At 36.3% G+C, this 19,443-nt stretch overlaps 1 protein-coding gene across 1 annotated transcript in view; it reads left to right on the forward strand.

Moving 5' to 3' along the window:
- Positions 1-19,443, forward strand: part of ABCA13 (ATP binding cassette subfamily A member 13) — a 169,025-nt gene that overhangs the window by 53,652 nt on the left and 95,930 nt on the right. The window contains exons 22-31 of the mRNA XM_058032791.1: positions 284-374; positions 6,043-6,219; positions 8,609-8,909; positions 9,735-9,849; positions 11,065-11,394; positions 12,328-12,397; positions 13,427-13,561; positions 14,958-15,095; positions 17,816-18,005; positions 18,839-19,057. Of these exons, the coding sequence (XP_057888774.1) occupies positions 284-374; positions 6,043-6,219; positions 8,609-8,909; positions 9,735-9,849; positions 11,065-11,394; positions 12,328-12,397; positions 13,427-13,561; positions 14,958-15,095; positions 17,816-18,005; positions 18,839-19,057 (1,766 nt within the window). The remainder of the gene's footprint in view (positions 1-283; positions 375-6,042; positions 6,220-8,608; positions 8,910-9,734; positions 9,850-11,064; positions 11,395-12,327; positions 12,398-13,426; positions 13,562-14,957; positions 15,096-17,815; positions 18,006-18,838; positions 19,058-19,443) is intronic.

Consider the following 19,443-nt stretch of genomic DNA (forward strand, 5'->3'; position numbering starts at 1 on the left):
ATGGACTATAAAAGAAAAACATTCTTCTTACTGAGGTTTTTCTATTGTACATATCTGTGCCTTCCTCTGCCACCTCTCCTAAATCTCTTCCCTGCCTCCCTGCCATTTATTTAAAATGCGTGATGTTAAACTGTTAAGAGGGAAAGACATGGACAAGCTAAATGACTTCTGCAGTGTCATGCAGGAGATCTTGGTAATGGAATTGAGCATTAATACAAATGTGTATTTTGTATTTTCTTAGAGAAGATAAGCCTGAGGTAACATCTATCACTTTTGATTTCAGGAAGCACTGCAAAACAATTTTGTAAAGCATTTCATAGAAAGTAATTTGGATATCAACATGGAAAAACTCCTCAAAAAAATGAAAGCATATGGTGCGTATCTGAAAGTACAATTAATGGTTAGCCTTGTTAGACTTCAGCTTAGAACTACATTTAGTTGAAATTGAATATTTTACTTACATCAGTGATACTTGAGTAAAGTAATAAGAGACTTTACCTTCTTGAGCTAGTCTCAAATGTAATTGTCTGTTTTCTTTTGCATGACTGGATAATTTGAATTTCAAATATTGAAACAATATTGGTAACAAGTCAGAAGGGGGAAAGCGCCATGGGAGAGTCTCAAGCATATCATCCATACTTAAAAGGCCACAGTAGCCACAGTTCCATTAGGTAGAAGTGTATTTTTGTAGTAAATTTTGAAAGAAATAAATAGAAAATGAGATTGGATGCAGTGTGTTTGATCAAAAACAATCTGTATTTGTTTTCTGTTTATTCAGAATCAGTTTTGTGGGGTGTCCTTGAGCCTCAAAAAAGCCTGAGAGAGGGTTATAACCAGGGAGCTGCACTGTCAGTAGGAAGCAGCCTGGGTCAGTCCCAGCCCTGGGGATGGGAATGATGCTGAGGGCAGGACACCATCCCGTGGGAAGCAGTGCGGGCCCAGGTCCACAATCAGCTGTGAAATGGTGGGAGCTGCAGCCTGGAGCAGGACCAGGCCCCGTGCCAGCTCTGTGCAGCTCTAGTGGGAAAGGAGTGGCCCTGATTCACTGATCTGCCTGGCAGTGTCCCCCTGGGCACAGCCATCCCTGGCTGCTCCCTTTCTGCGTTGGTAGTGACCCCTGGCAGGCAAACAGAGACCCTCCAGGGTTAGATAGACAGCCCAAGGGAGATGGTTCCAAATGGAGGAGAAGGGGAATTATTATTTTGACTAATTTGGGGTATTTGAGGATTTAAGTTGGAGAAGAGAAAGGATTATGCTGTAAATTTATGTTACTTAATGATTTTATAAGAATTTGATAACTGAAAAAAATTCAGTATATCCAGGTTTTAGCAAGGTAGGTGCACGATCATTAAAATGCTCACCAGCATGTTCCAGGAGGAAAACTCTGTACTGAGGAAGATTCCAGTGTCACTTGAGAAAAGTTCATGATTTTGAGAATCAGAAAGAGACAAAAGTGGGATAAAATGCAATAACAGACAGTGTGACATCATAGACAAAGGGAGCAGAGTACTTCCCAGAGCAGGATTGAGGTAGAAAGGACAGATCTGTGTGGTTTCAGGTCAGTGCCTGTTAGGATCATTTATGAGCCAAACAGAAATCTGGAGGAGGGCAGTGATGAACTCTCAGGCACCCCCACAGAGGAACTTCGTGACCCTCGTTGCTTTGAAAAAATTGACTTTACAGAAATGTAAGTCATTAATTCTGCTTTACAGTCAAAGAGTTAAGCCTACAGCTAAAATAAATACATGCACCTGAAATACAATTTTATTGTTTTCAGAATCTGCCTCTAGGCAGGGGATGGACAAAACCCATGGAGGCTCCTGAGAGCTTGTAAATGAAGTGTGTTCTCAGTCTTAACTTGTACTACTGCCCTGAGCTGGTGCAGTCGTAGTTGGTGTGAGCTGGTGTGGCTTTTCTTTAGCAGACAGCTGGTGAGATTTAGTAGAAATTGGCATTAGTTTGAAGGCTTTCTTTGAAGATTGGGACTTCCTGTGCACTCTTTCAGTAAGAAAAATGGCAAATGGCATCCGGAATTCAGACTGGAAAGAATCTGGGCTCTGTGTCCTGCTTAGGCAAGGAACTCAAATTCAAATCTGCTTTGTCTTCAGATGATTTTCTTGAGCAGTGAATGGCCGGCTAGTCTGGGTTGGGCACTGCTCACCACTCGAGGCGAAGATGGATCATAATACAGCTAAAAACCAAGCTCACACAATCAGAATGTTGGAAAGATAGGATGGAGGAAAGAACAAGTCTCTTAAGATTCAGGGAGTGCTGGAAACCTAGCTATCTAAATCTATTTGTTGAGTAATAGCTGGATTTTGTTTGTGTGGACCTAACACTGAGAACTACAAGATAGGTTGTGGACAAACAATATTCATTAAATAGATATCATGATCTCTGGAATTATCAGATCCATCTTCACTGATGCAGACAACATCAAAGAAATCTGTACCTGTGTTTCTCAAGCTATAGCTTTTTAACAGAACTAAGGACATTTAATAATATGTAATAAATGTTTAATAGTTTGGATGGTCAAGACAAAGTATGGTTTGAGTGGCTTGTGAAACTAGGATTTCCTTATTTTAAGGGACTACAGTTGGTAAAATTAGCATCATATAAAAACTGAAAATCAATAGGGGCTATAGATCACAAGAGCATTTATGCCTCAGTGAAACTGATCTCTCCAAAGCACCAGAGCACTCCTCTGCATTTATTATGCCTCTTTGTATAGATTCATTTTGTTGTTTTACTTCTTGAAAAATGATATGCACTCTTATTTCCATCTTAGCTTGTGTACTCTTTGTTTATTTTATTGGACCATAATCATGTCTAACTTAACTGTAAACCTGTTCTTATATTTGTTTTTAAAAATTTTCATTAATCTTATATTGCATCAGCTGTTCAGTCCTGTAATTACCTTGCTTGCATCCAATTAAAGCCTTGAATATATCCATGTTAATGGTTTTACCACTCACAATCTTTTTAATTTTCATTCAAAGCTCCAGCTTTCTAAAATCTCATGATCTCTGTGATTATGTCTTCTAACTAAAGCAAATATCTTCTTTTATCACATCTATACTCACATACAGATGACTTTTAATTATCCTCAAATACAAAGTCCTTGTCTTGGTATCGTTTTTAATTTCTCTACAATGATATAAAAAATGTTAACAGACTTAGTGGTGGATTTTTCTGTGCTGCTCCTGCTGTAAAGTGTCATGGACAGAGTGGATAGATGTAGACCTCTTCCAATGTCTCTATAAAATCATCATATTGCAAGACCTTGCAAGGTTATCAATTTCTAAAACTGTTTAGAAGAAGTACTGTGTCATATTTACTCAGGTGGAGCAAGGTAAATATTTAGGCTGAAGGCTAAAAAGCCTGTGTTTTTCTTTTTAATCCCTTTACTTTGTAAGATAGCTGTATGTGGGCAAGGCAACTGTTTTTCTCTATGCTTGCTTCGCAGCCCAGCAACTTGGAATAATTTCCTACTGATCTTATATAAACCCTGACCCACCAGCACTTGTGAGCTCCTTGCTGGGCACAGTCCTTACAAACCCTCAGGAAGATCTGGGAGACAATTGTGCTGCAAGTTCCTCTTTTAAATTCTTACTTGCCGAGTCTCTCTCTTGTTCCTCTTCTGTGATTTCTTCCAGATATGAATTTTCTTTTTTCACTATCAAAGGCTCTCCTTACAGAGGGAAACATGTGACACTGTGTATAACAGCCGGGAAAGTAAAAAACAAGACCAAAACCAGCAGCTTTGCTGTGTGCTACCCCTCTGCTGCCCTCATTGTAATGATGTAGTTTTGTGGGTATCTATAATGCAGGGAACAAATAGCTGTAGTGCCATCACTGAAAACTCTGTCACCACCCAAATCTTCTGATACCTAGAAACCTTCTTCTAATTTCTGACCAAAATTTATTTATTCCTGATTTAATCTAATTTATTCTTCCAGCAACTTTTTATTTTTACTTAAACAGCACTTCTACCCAATGGTTTTACATAAACCATTTGTATTTTCTCCCAGTTACTTAATAATAGGTTAAACAAGCTGAGTGAAAGATGAGGGCTGACTTCATGTTTTAAGGAAATATGAAGACAATAGTGAACACAGATTTGCCAAGTTTTTCTTTCATAATAGCGACATTTATAAATGGGAAAAACAAGGTCTTTAACTCTATAGATCTTGATTTTTAAACACTCATGTAGATTGCATTTTTTCATGCATATGTTATTTCTATGATGGAGAACAGAAGTACATTAAGACAATATTTTTTCCACATATATTTATGTATACCACGCTCCAAGCCAACAGCAATATGGATGTTATTTCTTACACTAAAATATTCAACAATTTAACTCATGAGAGAAGCTTTTCTTAGCTAATTATTGATTTCAAATTAAGGTCTTGTGTGTGTATATATCACTCAATGATAGAATGCTTTCAGTAGGAGGGGGGGACCTTAAGAACGATATAGTTCCCATCCCTCTGCCACAGGCCACCTTCTGCTAGACCAGGTTGATCAGAGCCCCATCCAGCCTTGCCTTGAACATTTCCAGGCTTGGGGCATTCACAGCTTCTCTGGTGAACCTGTTCCAATCTAAACCTACTCTCTTACAGTTTATAGCCATTCCCTCTTGTCCTACTAGTATATGCCCTTGCAAAAAGTCTGTCCCCTGCTTTATTGTAGGCCCCCTTCAGGCCACAATAAGATCTGGAAGGTGCTATGAGATCTGTCTGGATCTTTCTATTCTCCAGGTTGAGCAACCCCAACCCTCTCAGCTTCTCTTTATACAAAATAATGCATGTAGAGTTCTGTATAAATACATACACATATATAAAAATGTATATGAAAACCCTGCCATTCAGGCTTAATGTTAGGAATATTCTCTTCTCTCTAATGCTGTAAAAAAAAAAAAAAAAAAAGGGGGCAGCATGGGGTGTTTCCTTTCTTGTCCTCCTCAAGGATAGCCATAAATAAGATGTTTATTATCTCTATTCTATTCTGGTTTCTCTCAACCTATGAATTCACCTTGTCATTGTTTGCCTATCTTTTGAATTCTAGACTGTCAGTTCCTCTGCTTTTTCTCCTTGTGCACTTTACCCTTCTCACTGTTAACCAGGCTTCTTCTTCAGACTGCTTCATACATTTTCCACTTATCTGCCTTCCTATTGTAATATTTCCTGTGCTGATGCTGAGTCATGTCTATGATCCAGGATTTGTCTGTCACCACTCTTATCATAGGAGATCATCACCTATCCTTTTTAAAAGATTATATCTTCAAGTGAGTGTTGAAAAATTTAAGATGGAAAATTGTGTTGAACATTTTATAGCCTTGTTTATTACTCGAGAAATTCAGATATTTTATTAAATCTAGATAGCCTGTTTCTAGCTCATGCTATCCTTCTGATTACTCTCTCAAACACAAGGATATAGCATTATCCCTACATTTTCTACCAATGGACAAAGATCTGAATTCTTCCAAAGGTTGAGTTTTTAGAAATCAGGTTTTGATTGAGGTAATTGCCCCTCCTGTATCCCTAGTAAAAATGAAGGGATTATTAGGCTTTTTTTCAGATTCTTTTAAATGTAGGACTCCTGTCAAAATGCTTATGCTCTATTTAGCATGGTTTTTGAAATATTCACAGTATCAAGGAGAAAAGAACTGAATATTATGTTGCTAAATGAGACATTAATATGTATTATGATATCTGAAGTACAGCAATTCCCTTGTATTTGTGGGAGTAGCTATGGAAATGTAAGAAATGGTTCAATGGGTGTGGGCTCTTTTTAGGACTTTGCTAGAATTTGTTACATTTTTATTCCTATGAAATGGAAGGAAAGAGTAGCTGAGGTCTGTAAAAGCCCCTGAAACATGAACTGCACTTCCACAAGTTCACGCAAAAATTTCTATTTCTTTTAATTTTTTTTTTTAAGTAAAATGAGGATTTACTCTTATAGGATGTACAAGTGACAACACACCTTTCTGTTCTGATCATTAAAACTAAGCAAGTTCAATTTGTTCCCTCATCTTAGAAACTATGACGAGCAAGATGCTTAACAGCTCAGCAAGTAAACAGATTGACCTGTTGACACAGCTTGTTGTGAATATCTCTTCCTGTGTGTTACTGGACCGGTTCCAACCTTTTGACTCTATAGAGAAATTGGAGGAGAAGGCTCATGAACTCATGCAGGAAAATAATCTTTTGGCTAGTAAGTACCATATGTGAAATGTATTTTTACAGAAAATTTCAGACTTTGTATTTGTTGTCTGTGTTTATTGATAAGGTAGGTAAAGGTCACACAGTTTCAAAGAACACATTAAATCACATATAATACAGTCAACATAAAGCATATTTGAATGCTGTAATGTAAGCTGAAAAGACTAATTATATTGTTTTAACTGTGGAATGGCCAAATGAATGAATCTTATTTGTATCAAAATGTTTAAAAGAATGGTCATAAATATTTAAAGAAGAAAAAGATAAAAAAATGTGGAATATTGAGGAAACGTAACAAGATGGTTATCTGGTTTACTTCCTTTCAAAATATAATTTTTCTATTCTTGACTTTTCAAAAAGGAGGAAAGGAAGGGGATTTTTTAAAATTTACTCTTAAACCAACCCCTCAGAGAAATTTGCTTGTTTATTCAGAGTAAATAAGTTCTTAAGGAATTATTTTCTTCCTTGGGATTATGCTTTTTTTCCTGCATTATATGCTTATTGCTGAGAATCAATTAATTTTACAATAGATTTTAAAAGGCAAGAATTCTTATCCCTTAACATATCCTCTTGTCTTGCAGAAAATGTAGATTGCATGTAGTATTTCCAAAATAGAGGCCTCCTTAAGTCTATAAAAAGTGTTCCACAACATTTTCCCTCTGTCTTTTTGGATTTTTTTTGTCCCCCTTATGCCTGTAAGTGTATAACAGAAGACATGAGAAAGCACTTGTTAAGAAGCAAACTGTTCAGTCTGGAATCTCATGCTTGTTTTGTGATCTGCACAGTACCCTGGCAATTTCCACCCTCTATCAATATGAAACAAACAGGCTATACCTTGAGACAAGGAAAATTTTTTGGAGTACTTTGGAGAAGGCAAACTATTTGTCTCTTTAAGGAAAGAAACAGACAGATAAGTCTTGGCCCTCAGAAAACTGAATGATCAAATTATAGTTTCATTTTTCTTCCACGTACCTAGGGAAGGGTCATATTCTAAGTCAAGACATTTTGTGTATTTTTCAGTACTTTGGCCTTATTATCTCCTCACGTTATTAGAGATCAAGAAGATGGAGTTCTAAGGAACGTAATATGTCCAACATATCAAGGTTATATGCTCTGATGTAGGCATACATTGCTTTCCAATGAAAGATGTTAAACTGGAATTGAATTTTCCTTTCTTTTTTTTGTGGTCTTCAGAGCCTTCATAGCTTCATGGAATGTCTTAGAAAATCAACTGTTTGGGTAAATGGAAAAATGAGATCAGGTTTGCAGTAAAGTATTCTGTTGAATTTGCAGGCAGTCTCGACATAGGAAGAGATGAGAATCTTAACTTCATGTTTCACAAGGCTGATTTATTATTTTATGATATCTATTATATTAAAAGAAAATTATATATTAGAACTATAGTAAAAGAATAGAAGAAAAGATTTCATCAGAAGGCTACCAAGGAATAGAAAGGAATGATAATAAAATCTTGTGACTGCTCACAGCCTCGACACAAGTGGCTGTCATTGGCCATCAAGTAAAAACAATTTCACATGCTGGGTAAACAATTCTCCAAATCACATTCCAAAACAGCAAAACATGGAGAAGCTGAAGCTTCTTAGCTTCTCAGGAGAAAAGATCCTAACAAAAGAATTTTTCATATAACATGTCTGCGACAGTATTCTGTATTTTATTATATTTCAGAGAACCAGCTGGTAGGTAAGATATCTCTTCCTTTTCCCAAGGAAGAAAAGGGCAACATTTAGCATTTATCAGGAAGTCCTAAAAAGTCTGGATAACACAAAAAGAGAACACAAGCAATTTCATGAATTTGGCTTCATCTTTACAGCTACATATTATGCTTTCATCGGTTTGGTTGGGGTTTCCTTTCCTTTATACAGAGCTAGCGAAAACAAACATGCAAATTCTGCTGTGCTAAACTAGAACTTCTGCAATTGACTTGAAGATTAATATCAGAATAAATTTTAGTGGGTTGGTGCTGTTTACTTTGTCATCTGCTTATGAAAGCTGTTGATGCTTTGATGCACAAATTTTATGGCTGCTGCTTCTGCTGTGGAACTGATATCAGTCCTCCAAAAAGGGCTAAATGTGGATGCAAAGAAAAAACTGCAGCTCAGAAAAAGACAAATCACCTCAGATAAAAATGATTTTTACAAACCCATTTATCATGTGAATCATCTTTTACATTTCATATTCATGAAAGTGAAAAATGTCTCTCTGAAACCTGCCATTTTTGGGCTTGGAATCAAGAAAGTTTGGAGGCCTGCTGTGACAGATTAATGCATCCTATATCAAATGGTAATTAGCCATGAGTTAGCTATGGAAATAGCATAAATTATATAAGCTTAATTATGAAGCTTCCTTTCTTCTTGTGTCAGGTATCATCTTCAGTACACTGGAGGACAAGAAGCAAGATTCTAGCAATCTCCTTCCAAGACACATTTCATATACAATTAGAACTAGTGTTCTCTACAGCATGAGAACAGATTTGATTAAAAATCCAACATGGAAATCCCATCCCCACAAGTTGCCAGCTGATGGGTTTAAATACAACCATGTCTTTATTCCTCTTCAAGATATGATTGAAAGGGCAATTATTTCAGCACAGACTGGGACAGACACCTCAGAGACAGCAATTCAGGTGCAAGCCATGCCTTACCCTTGCCACACCAGTGATCTGTAAGTAAAATTTCAGCTTTTAAATTTGATGATTATCCTTGTTAGATTAGTTCTAGAGAACTTGGAATCCTACTAGGTTCCCACTTTTCAGTGGGTGAATGTATATCTCTGCACAGTCTTGAACAAGTACATCCAATGCCAGAGTATTACAGCATAGCAATTACTGCCCAGCAGCTGTGTTTAACATAACATGTTGAACAATGTTAGTCTGGCAAAAAACCCCTTACAAAATGCTTGCAGCCATAGTGTGGAGTAGTCTACTGGACAGTGGCTGTGTCAACATAGTGTGCAATTAAATTATTGTAAGAGATCCCTTTTAAATCCGTAGTTGTCCTGTACACAAACTGTTAATTGGTTGCTTCAAGGGTGAAGTTGATGAAGCAAAAGTGTAGGGTTGTTCTCTGTAAAATCATCAAAACATCCCAACTATTAGATTTTAAAATTAGGCAGTGGTAACTAATTTGTTGAAGTGGAGTAAAAATTGACTGAGTCATGTTATTCCTCGATGTCCAAATATATTATTTTGCCATTGACACAAATCTGAATTTTGTTTGGCTTTGAATGGAGCCCTAAAGAGTAATTATATCAGCTGTATGGTATAAAATACTATAATATATAAAATTAGTACAATAATATTGTACCAGTACATGCATTTATCTTGTTACATTAAAAAAAAAAAAGTAATTCTAACCAGATGAAGAATAAATTTTATTGTTCATGTCAGATGCTATTTTGAGAACAGTTCCAGTATTAATCCATTAACATTCTGCTAGAAAATAATTTACCTTTGTGGGCTGACAACTCTTCATATTTGTTCTTTCATAGATTCTTGAACAACATAGGGTTTTTTTTCCCACTTATGATGATGTTAACATGGATGGTTTCAGTTGCTGGTATGGTTCGTAAGCTGGTTTATGAAAGAGAGATTCATCTTGAAGAGGTAAGAGGCAAATTAATCTCTGAAAAGAAAATTTATTAATTTAGGTGCACTGAAATACAAAATTTGTGAGGTACTTTTAAGTACTCATAATCCAGATGGCTTTGTTTTCACTTGTTTCCTCTGGGCAGTAGGCTCTAGTTCTAACTGCCAACTCAGTTTCAAAACATTATTTGAGCATCAGTATGCAAATATTGTCCATGAGACAAAAAGCAACAAGCAAAAGTTGAAGCTGGAAAGTGTTATTTGGGAAGGCGTTGTGATTAGAATGATTTTTGTTTTGGATTCTTTTTCATATTTTGCTCTATGTAGTCAGCAATGATAAAACTACCTAAAATAAGTTAAGGGTTTGTTATAAACTGTGTAATTATCAGAAATAAAAGGGAAATTGCCTGCCAAAAAAAGGGAGGCAATTATTTGCTTCTATCAACAGCTAGTCTTCACAGGTGCTAAGCATTTGGAAGGACAGGGTCCTTGTGATATGTTTTCTATAGGGATAAATACACTTTTTAAAGCATTACACTGATTTCATTGTATCAGCCCAATTACTGCTTGAGTATAATTTTTAATTTAGGGAATTATTAAGGAATTATCTAATTTCTCTAATCATTATGTTGTAAGGTAAACTTTTTTAATGCTCCAAAATATTTAATCACCTTAATATTAATTTTGAAGGTCTTATGAGAACAGCTTCAAAAGTTTTATTAGCTTGTATCCAAAAGCACATTTTTAGAAAAAGAGGGATGAACTTCATACCTGGCTAATTTTTTATTTGCCAGGTAATACATAAAGGTTACAAACTGTATACCTCTTTCAGAAGAGTAACAGGCTGAGAAAAAAATATTTGTATATATATTGCTATGGATATTCTCAGTACTTTTTAGATCATAAAAAGGCAAAATCCTAGCTGGAAGAATCAGTAATATGACATCTGTTTTTAAAACCCTATGCAAAAGAGAGTTTAGATGAGCATGGTGATTCCTTGTGCTTATATGTGATGATCTCAGAGCCTGCCCTGCTCAATAACATGTCTGATCCAGGAGAGAGCACAGCAAAGAAACAAGAGCACAAGGGCAAAGAAACAAGAAATTTGAGGGGAAGATGAAATCCTTTGGGAAGATGGTAGTGTCTCAGTGACAAAATGTTTTGCTTAAAAAGGAAAAAGGAAAAGAAAGTTTTTTTCCTGACTTCAGCTCTCTATGCTCTGTTGTCCTGCAGTATATGAAGACAATGGGTGTGTATCCAGCCATTCATTTCTTTGCTTGGTTTTTGGAGAATGTCATTGTGCTCACAGTAAGCAGCTGTGCTCTGGCCATCATTTTGAAAGCAAGTGGTATCTTTGCTTATAGCAATGGCTTCCTTATCTACCTTTTTCTCCTGGAATTTGGAGTTACAGTCATCATGTTAAGCTACTGTTTGGGAGCGTTCTTCAGCAGCGCCGATACAGCAGCTCTGTGTGCCAGCCTTGTCTACATGATCAGCTTTTTACCCTACATAGTTTTGTTGGTCTTGCAGAACCAGCTGAGTTTCACCAACCAGATTATAATGGTAAACATTTCTTCTTTTCTAATTTTTCTCCTCCAACTACGCTGTGAATTTCTATAGTTTCAAAACTTCAGACCATAATGTATTTCTTTTTTCCCACGTTTCTGTTTGCTTTTATGATTATTGGAAATAAATCACACTAATAAATCTCCAACTGAGAAAATGTTTAGAAGGTAGAAAGGAGTGAAAAATAATGTGCCAGAGCAATTTTGTAAATCTACAGAAAATATCAGGAAGTTGCATTCCTTATACTCATGAGTTCTCTTAATGTCTTGACTTCAAAATATTTGTAACATTGGTGAATTTTCAAGATCAGCTGATGACATTTCACTTCTCGAAGTTGTTATTTGTTTGGAAAAAAACTAGTAAATCATTTTCTGTTAATATAATTGGAGAATATATCAGAAATTTGTCCAACCATCTAATCTGAGGTATGTGTTTCTTTGATGTAGGTTCTTTCAAGTCCTTTCCTGTTCTATGTATTCTATAGCCTGTTTTATGTCTTTGTACTGTCCTAAAATACCACATCCCTGAATGTGACATCAAGTATCACCATCATATAAAGAAAACCATATTTCGCACATTATGGCTTCACTATTTCAAAATAACCCACTAAATTAGGCTGGTGGAATGATTAATACATTGTTAAAAAATGCTCATTTTTTCAGTGTCATTTGGTCAGATAAAATAACACTTTCCAGCATTAATAACTAGGTCAGTGGAGCTCTGTTAGGTGGAGCAAATACTACTAAGGTTTGTTGGGAAGTATGGTTAAAACATAAAATGAAATAGCAACCATTAGCCTGTGTGCAGGAAAAATAAGGTCTACTTAGTTTGTACTTGATTTTAGTATCACAATATATTTTATTTCATGGAACTTGTTAAGACCATGTTTTTATTTGATGTTCACATACTCTTTCTCCTCTGATGTTGCAGTGTCTTCTGTCTACAACTGCCTTTGGGCATGGAATATTTTTCATTACATATTTTGAGGGCCAAGAAATAGGTAAGGTCTTTGGTTAGGAGAAAAGCTTTGTAATTATTATTTCAAAAACTAGGGTTGAAAATGTTTTTCAATCTGTTCTGAAAAAATCTCTAATAAATTAATAAGCTGGATCAAGTTCAGGTATATTAATGGATGCAATCCTTTTCTTTTTACTGTTATGGCAAGAACAATATACATGACAGTGGATGTTTCAAATTACTGAAAAATTGTCATAATGGTACAACAGTTTTTAAGAGTGGAAGAGACAGTTGCAGAATATATTACTTAAATTTCCCACCAGACGCTTCATCAAAATGACTCATCTTTATTGAAGGAAGGGCAAAATGTGTTTTCGGAGAAACAACTTACCTTGACAATTGTGGAAAAAGAATTGTAGAAGCAATATTGTGATCCACTGTGCTGCAAACAAAGTAGCATTTGCAGTTTAAAAAATGCAATTTTAAAAATAAATTTACAACTTTTTTACTTTTGTTTTCCATTTAGCAGAATGGTAGCTTTCTGTAGCAGTAGTGTTTGCACCTTCTTTTTTCCTTTAGTGTCTTCTGCAATGTAATAATCTTATGAATCAATTATTCAGTGAGTTCATTCATGTTTACCTCTAAATGCAGTTAATGTACACTATGCTTCTTAGTTAGAATTCACAGATTTAACTCTCCAGATTTAGCATTATAGAAATTATATTAAACTTTGTGTAATCCTTTTCTTTATATTAGCAGAGTGGCTTAGAGACTGATTCATTTTGTCAGTGTTGTAGTTCTTTTTCTTTTGCCAAATTAAGGGCCAGCTAAAACTTCATAAACAACCCTTTCAACATCTTCTCTACATTTTCCCAGCAGCAGTGTCACCTGCTGTTCTAAACACAGGCTTGTAGAGGCATAGAAATTTTTTTCTGTTCATTAGGATTACTGTTATTAGCTATGGTTTGTCTTGTGCCAGTGCTTAAAGGCCCAGAAGTTGATGTGTTTGTGATCTTTAATGCTGTGTTGATCTAGCTTTGACCTTTAAAAAAATCATTATTATTACTACCAGGAATTCAGTGGGATAATGTGCACCAGTCAACAGCACAAGGAGGATACATGACCTTTGGATGGATGTGCTGGATGATGTTCTTTGACTCCATTTTATATTTTGTTGGTGGCTGGTATTTCAGCAATATTTTTCCTGGTAAGACCATGGGCTTGTTCTTATTTCATGTTTTTGAAGAATTTATTTAATATTATTCATCCATTAATGTCTTCACAATGTAAACATTCAGTCACCATAGGAAACACTTATTGTGGCATTGCCTTTCTTGGTTTCATGCAAATAAAACAAAAATATGTATTTTTCTGAGTTATGGTTCTGTTGTGCAAAACTGTCTGACTTTCTTTAGGGGACTGGGAAACAACATCTTCCTAAATACATGAATACTGAGTAGTGCTAACACATGGACTAGAATTTGTAGCCAGACATGAAATATCTTTTGTTTGCTGATGGGTAGGACAAATATTTGATAGAATTAGGAATTTATTGGATCTTCGCAGTAAGAGAGCTTAGTCTAGAAGCAAAATTTCCTGGAAAAATGGTGAATCTCCTCTCAGTACCTGGGCTGAAACCCATGAACAACAGCATGTTTTCAGATCAAAAAAACTTCAGACAGCACAGTCACTGTATCTTGTTCCCAATCAGTCCACGGTCCAGTGTATAGAGAAAACAAATTCATTTTCAAGTATATTTTCAGAAAGTAGTGATGTGGTTATTTAAATTTTTTCATTAACCAAGTTTTATAAGTCTTATTGAGTTGATTGATGTATTTTTAATCATGGCCTCATGCGTCACTGTATGTTTTACCTTTCCTCTGATGATTTACCTTTCCTCTGATTTGCATATGTCGCTTTTTCTTCTGTCTACTTTATATTTCTTTGTTTATTAAATTAAAATTAAATTTTGCCTTGAAAGATAGGGGTGGGTAGAATATGCAATTGAATTTAAAAAAACTTTATCTTCAATTGACACTTGCACTTCAGTGTCCATGTAATGACACTCCAAGCAGAGAGAGTGTGTATTATGTGATGGGTAAGTAATGCCAGAAAAGATCAGGCACTGCCAAAGATTAGTTTGTACACAGGATTGTGTTTTTGCCCTTTTTGTTTATGTGCCACAATAAGTGTTTCTTTTGGTGGCTGATTTGTTTGAGTGTTGCAGATATTAATGGAAGAACTGGTGCAATGGACTATTTTTATAATTTAAAAAAAGGCTCTTTCTCTTGGCATGCTATTTGGTGCATTTTCTTCCCTATGGGTTGCAAGATTATGATAGGTCTATGATTCTGTTACACTTTGAAGCTGATTTGGAGGTGGGGTAAAACATCAGTGAGGCTTGATTATTTTATGGAAGGACCTGGTTTTATGACCAAATGACTTTTTTACACTTTATTAAAATTTTTAAGTAAAGAAATGTATTGGGGCTAATTAAATGGCGTAACCAACTCATTGTAAACAATAATAATACATTTTAGTCTACAAACAGATGTAAAATGACTATAAATTTTTCAACAGTTTATATCATAATTCTAACATAGGAAAATTTGGGTTGAAGAACCGGTGGTACTTTCCCTTTACTGTTTCCTACTGGAAGAACCTGTGCAGTACAGAGAGAAGCAAGAGACATTATCTGAATTCTAATATGTTTTTCTTCAATGAAAACTTCCAAGAAAAAGGTTTGTAGTAATAGAATTTGAACAATGGCTTTTTTTTCTGAATGATATACTAGTCATAGTTAATCTGCTTTTATCATTGCTTGGTCCTGTATTATATGTTTAGATCTTTTCCCTTTCTCTCTTTCATTATGTAGTATATACTGTGAATATTATATAGTAAGTGTTTCATTTTGCTACCCCCTGTAATGATTGATTTATTCTGTGAAAACTATTGAACAGAAATATTTAAGCAAACTCTTTGAAAGATGTAAAATAAGTATCTCTTGGGTTCATCCTCTCCCAGTGTATTGCCACTTTGCATTGATTGGATCTTTTGGAAGCCACTGAACCCTTTCATACTCTCAATGAATCCCAAACGTGCTGGGCTTTATTAAATTTTTTTAAAATTTGCTTCTTGTTTCAGTGGAAAAATTAACTTTGTTCATTTCTTTACCTTCTGTTTCTAATGTCCCTCTTCTATAATCACTGTTCTTTCTGTCTCTGCTTCTTAGCCATTTGTCTAGAAAGCTGTTATTGTAACTAATTTTTTTTCAGCCTCGAGATAATTTCACTGCTCTTCTACGTATGTTCACTTGCTTACAATTCATTCAGATTTTTTTACCTTTCCTCTCTCTCCAGTCCCTTTGAGCACAATCCCACATTTAATTTAGGTTTTGGAAATGAAGGAGTAAGTCACTCTCACCTGCTTTCCATCTTGGGCCTTAGAACAACATGATGGGTTGCTGTGCTTATTTTGGGAGTTACAATATCTTAGAAATTATTCAGTTGTCTGCAGCATAGGTGAAGAAGATGAATAACTCAGCACTTTTACATACAAGTGTCTCCTAGATTGAAGCAGACTTCAAAATGTCTTGAGGTTCATTTTTAACACCTGTGGAAAAATTAGTCGTATGAGTTTTGTCTGAATTTCTGCAATTTGGAACCACTCCATTTTGTTAAGACAATTGTGTTTGGTCCTTACATAAAATGAAAATTTCCAGTGTTTCCTTCTGGGTTCAGCACATAATGTGCAGAAAACAAAGACATAAACTTCTCTGCCTGACCAGTTTTAGTGTGGTTTCTGGCTCAAGTTATTCAAGTGATTTCCTCATGTCATGTGGTTGAAAGCAAATTGTGTGTGAATGGTAGCACTGTCTGCAGCAAAGGAGCTTGCTGTCCTTTAAAATAATTGTATGCTATTGTACTGACAATGGGATAAATGCAGCCACAAAGAATTTTCTAGGAACAGCAAAGTGACTTGTTTCCAGGCAATTTCTTCCCTTGTTCCATACTGCACAGGTAAGGGGCTGGTCCCAGGGGCACGGAGGAAATTTAGGAAATCAGAGGTGTGTGAGGGAAGAGCTGGGAGTGTAGGTCCTACCAGCTGGAACTACAGCTGCAGCAGGGCTGGCTGTGACCAGGGTGCTGTGCTCCCTCTTGGAGATCCCCTTTGCAGAAATCCCAGGGTAATCAGTTTAGTGCTTGCAAGCAACTTGGAGCCCTCCCTCTTGAGTCTTCCCTGAGCTGCACTGTCTGAGGCCCCTCTGCACTTGAATACTTTTATGTTAATTTAAGGGATGCAAATTTAGGGAACAGCAGAAAGGTTCCTAGAAGAGAGGTGCAGGGGTGGGAGATCTCAGTAGTGTCACAACTGCTGGTAGTACCTTGCTAGCAAGCGACCTCAAGTTTAGAACAAATTTTTGACAGAAGCTTAAAATTGAGTGTGAAAGCAGCAAAACAACTTCTTCAATCACCGTGTAAACAAACTAACCTTTGAAATACTTATGTTTTTTTTTAAATTTATAATTTGATTTATATTATTCAAGCTTTTAATGTAGTGGATAATTCTCTGTTCTTGTAATGTTTGCACTTTATTTACGTAAAAGTATTGCAAATAATATAACTATAAGCCATAAATATCTTATGTGTATGTATATGCATAAGAATAATTCTCTCTTCTCATAATTCTCAGGCATAACATTTGTTTCTTTGGACCAACATTCCAATCTGGCTTGCCTTTGCTTAAAAATAAAATAAACCCACTCACTGCCGGATCTCTAAGTAGTAATGAGTCAATAAAATATTAAACATGAATAATGTAATGGGGCTGCTGGTTGACTGTGCTGGAAAGTAGTGCAAACCTGACATGCAAAGGAAGGCAACTTCATTGGTGTCAGATGGCATCTCAATTTCCTGAGGATGTTACCTCACAGCAAGAAGACTGTTGGATATCTGCTTGCCTTGATCACCTTGAATTATGCTTGGACTAGGCTGCTCCTCTGAGTAGTTTCAGAGATCTGCTTTGCTTGGTTGACTGAGGGGAATTGAGAAGATTAACTGCCTGTGCCTGTGAATGTTATGTCAATGTTGTGTGCCTAAAACTGGATGACTTATATGAAGTAGCTTACACAGTTAGAACATTCTAATGCTTATGGGCATAAAAAAATCAAGTCATGTTGTATTTTTTTTACTAGAAATAAAATATAGCAACTATTTTATGACTTTATAAAGACATATGTAGACATACACATAACTCGGTGTAACAAATGGGCCAAATTCTTAGCAAATATAAATTGGCATGGTACCTTTCATTTCAGTGTAGTTTGTGTCAGTTCAGTCAATTAGAACATCTGTTCTAGGCCTTGGTAAATGGTAGCAGAAGTTATTTTGTTATTCCTTTTATGCACAAACACATGTTTAGATACAGCAACGTGCTCGTTCTGCTGCTCTTGCCCACACAGACCCCGCAGCTCAAGGTTGGAAAGTCCCTTGCACTGAAGGAGCCTCCACCATTGGTGTTGTGCTGCTGTCCCTCACCAAAGAGCATGTGGATGGTCAGAAGGCTGCTGTTAAAGATCTCAACCTCACTTTCCATAAGGGCCAGATAACAGCGCTCCTGGGACCTAATGGAGCTGGAAAGACAACAGTTATGTAAGCCTGACTTTTAATGCTTTTACTCTGATCTCAGCTATGCTTTTTCAGTTTAAAATTTTGTGAACTCTTTGCTGTGCTTCCCTCATCCCCCCCAATAAATATTTGATAAACTCCCCAAACCATATGGAAAGTGAAGGTTGCATATCTACGACAAAAGGAATGTAATGAGTAGAGAACGGAGTCCTCTGTGCCACCAGAACCATAATGTGATATCCCAGGAACAGCTTAAGCAGGACTTGGGCATGTCTGGATGGAGAGTTGAACACATCTTGAAGGAGTGTTCTTTTTTGGAATTTTATGGTGTTTTTGTCCCTAGAAGTTGCAGGGGATTTCTTTCTTGGCAGTTGATCAAAAATTTAAGCAATAAAATGAGAAATGACCCTAAAAATTATCTCAACTAAGAAGCTTATGTTTCTACCTTTCTATTAGCTATAATCAGCTTTCATCAAGCCAGTGACACAGGATGGGACCTAACTGGGGATACTCCTCACAGAATACCCATGTGGAAAAGGAAACAATCACCTGTTTGATTTGACTGGGGAAAAAAAAAAAAGATTATGCTCTGGAAGAAGGGAAATTAAGAACTCTTGAGATCATGTTCAAAAAACAAAACAAAAAGCACACCAACAAACAAACCAATGAAAAAAATCCCCAAACCCAAAAAGCCACCAAAATAAAAAAGTAGCTAAATCCAAACCCAAAACATTAGTCATGTCTCTATAATTATACTTGATTGAATTGGTGTTGCTTTAAGGATGCCTCAGGATATCTAAATGATGAGCTCATTGCATGTTATCTTGCTGATTTTTCATTTTCTTTCCTAATATCAGATCCCTGTTGACTGGTCTGTATCCACCGAGCTCTGGCACCATTATTGTTGATGGGAAGGACATACGGACGGAGCTGGCTGCCATCAGGACAGAGCTGGGTGTTTGTCCCCAGTACGACGTCCTGTTCAACACGCTGACGGTGCGAGAGCATCTCCTGCTTTATGGGTCCGTGAAGGCACCCGCGTGGACAAAAGAACAGTTGGATGAACAAGTCAGTGGGTGAGTTTTCCTTCCTTTCCTTGAAATCTGTCGAGTAAATTGGTAATGACTGCTGCAAGCCACCCAAATACAAAAGAGAAAATGCAAAACTTACGAGGGAAAAACAATGGAAGATGCAGGGTTTTGTGAGTTTTTGTCACATTTCATGTTCTGTAATCATGACTTGAAAATAAATTTCCTAGACTCTAACTATTACATGAATATATTTGTAGAGGGAACTGTCACTCTTTAAAAACCTGGTATACACAACCATCAAATAATGATGTTTTCACTGGAGTGGAGGTGCTTAGCCTTGTAAAAGTTGCAGGGGGTCCACCTCATGCTGTCTGCCTTACCTCTATCCTTGGCGGAGAAGCAGATAGAAAGAAAACTGCTGTGCTTACCCC

This window comes from Melospiza georgiana, chromosome 1 (assembly GCF_028018845.1).
Source record: "Melospiza georgiana isolate bMelGeo1 chromosome 1, bMelGeo1.pri, whole genome shotgun sequence".
Classification (NCBI taxonomy): domain Eukaryota; kingdom Metazoa; phylum Chordata; class Aves; order Passeriformes; family Passerellidae; genus Melospiza; species Melospiza georgiana.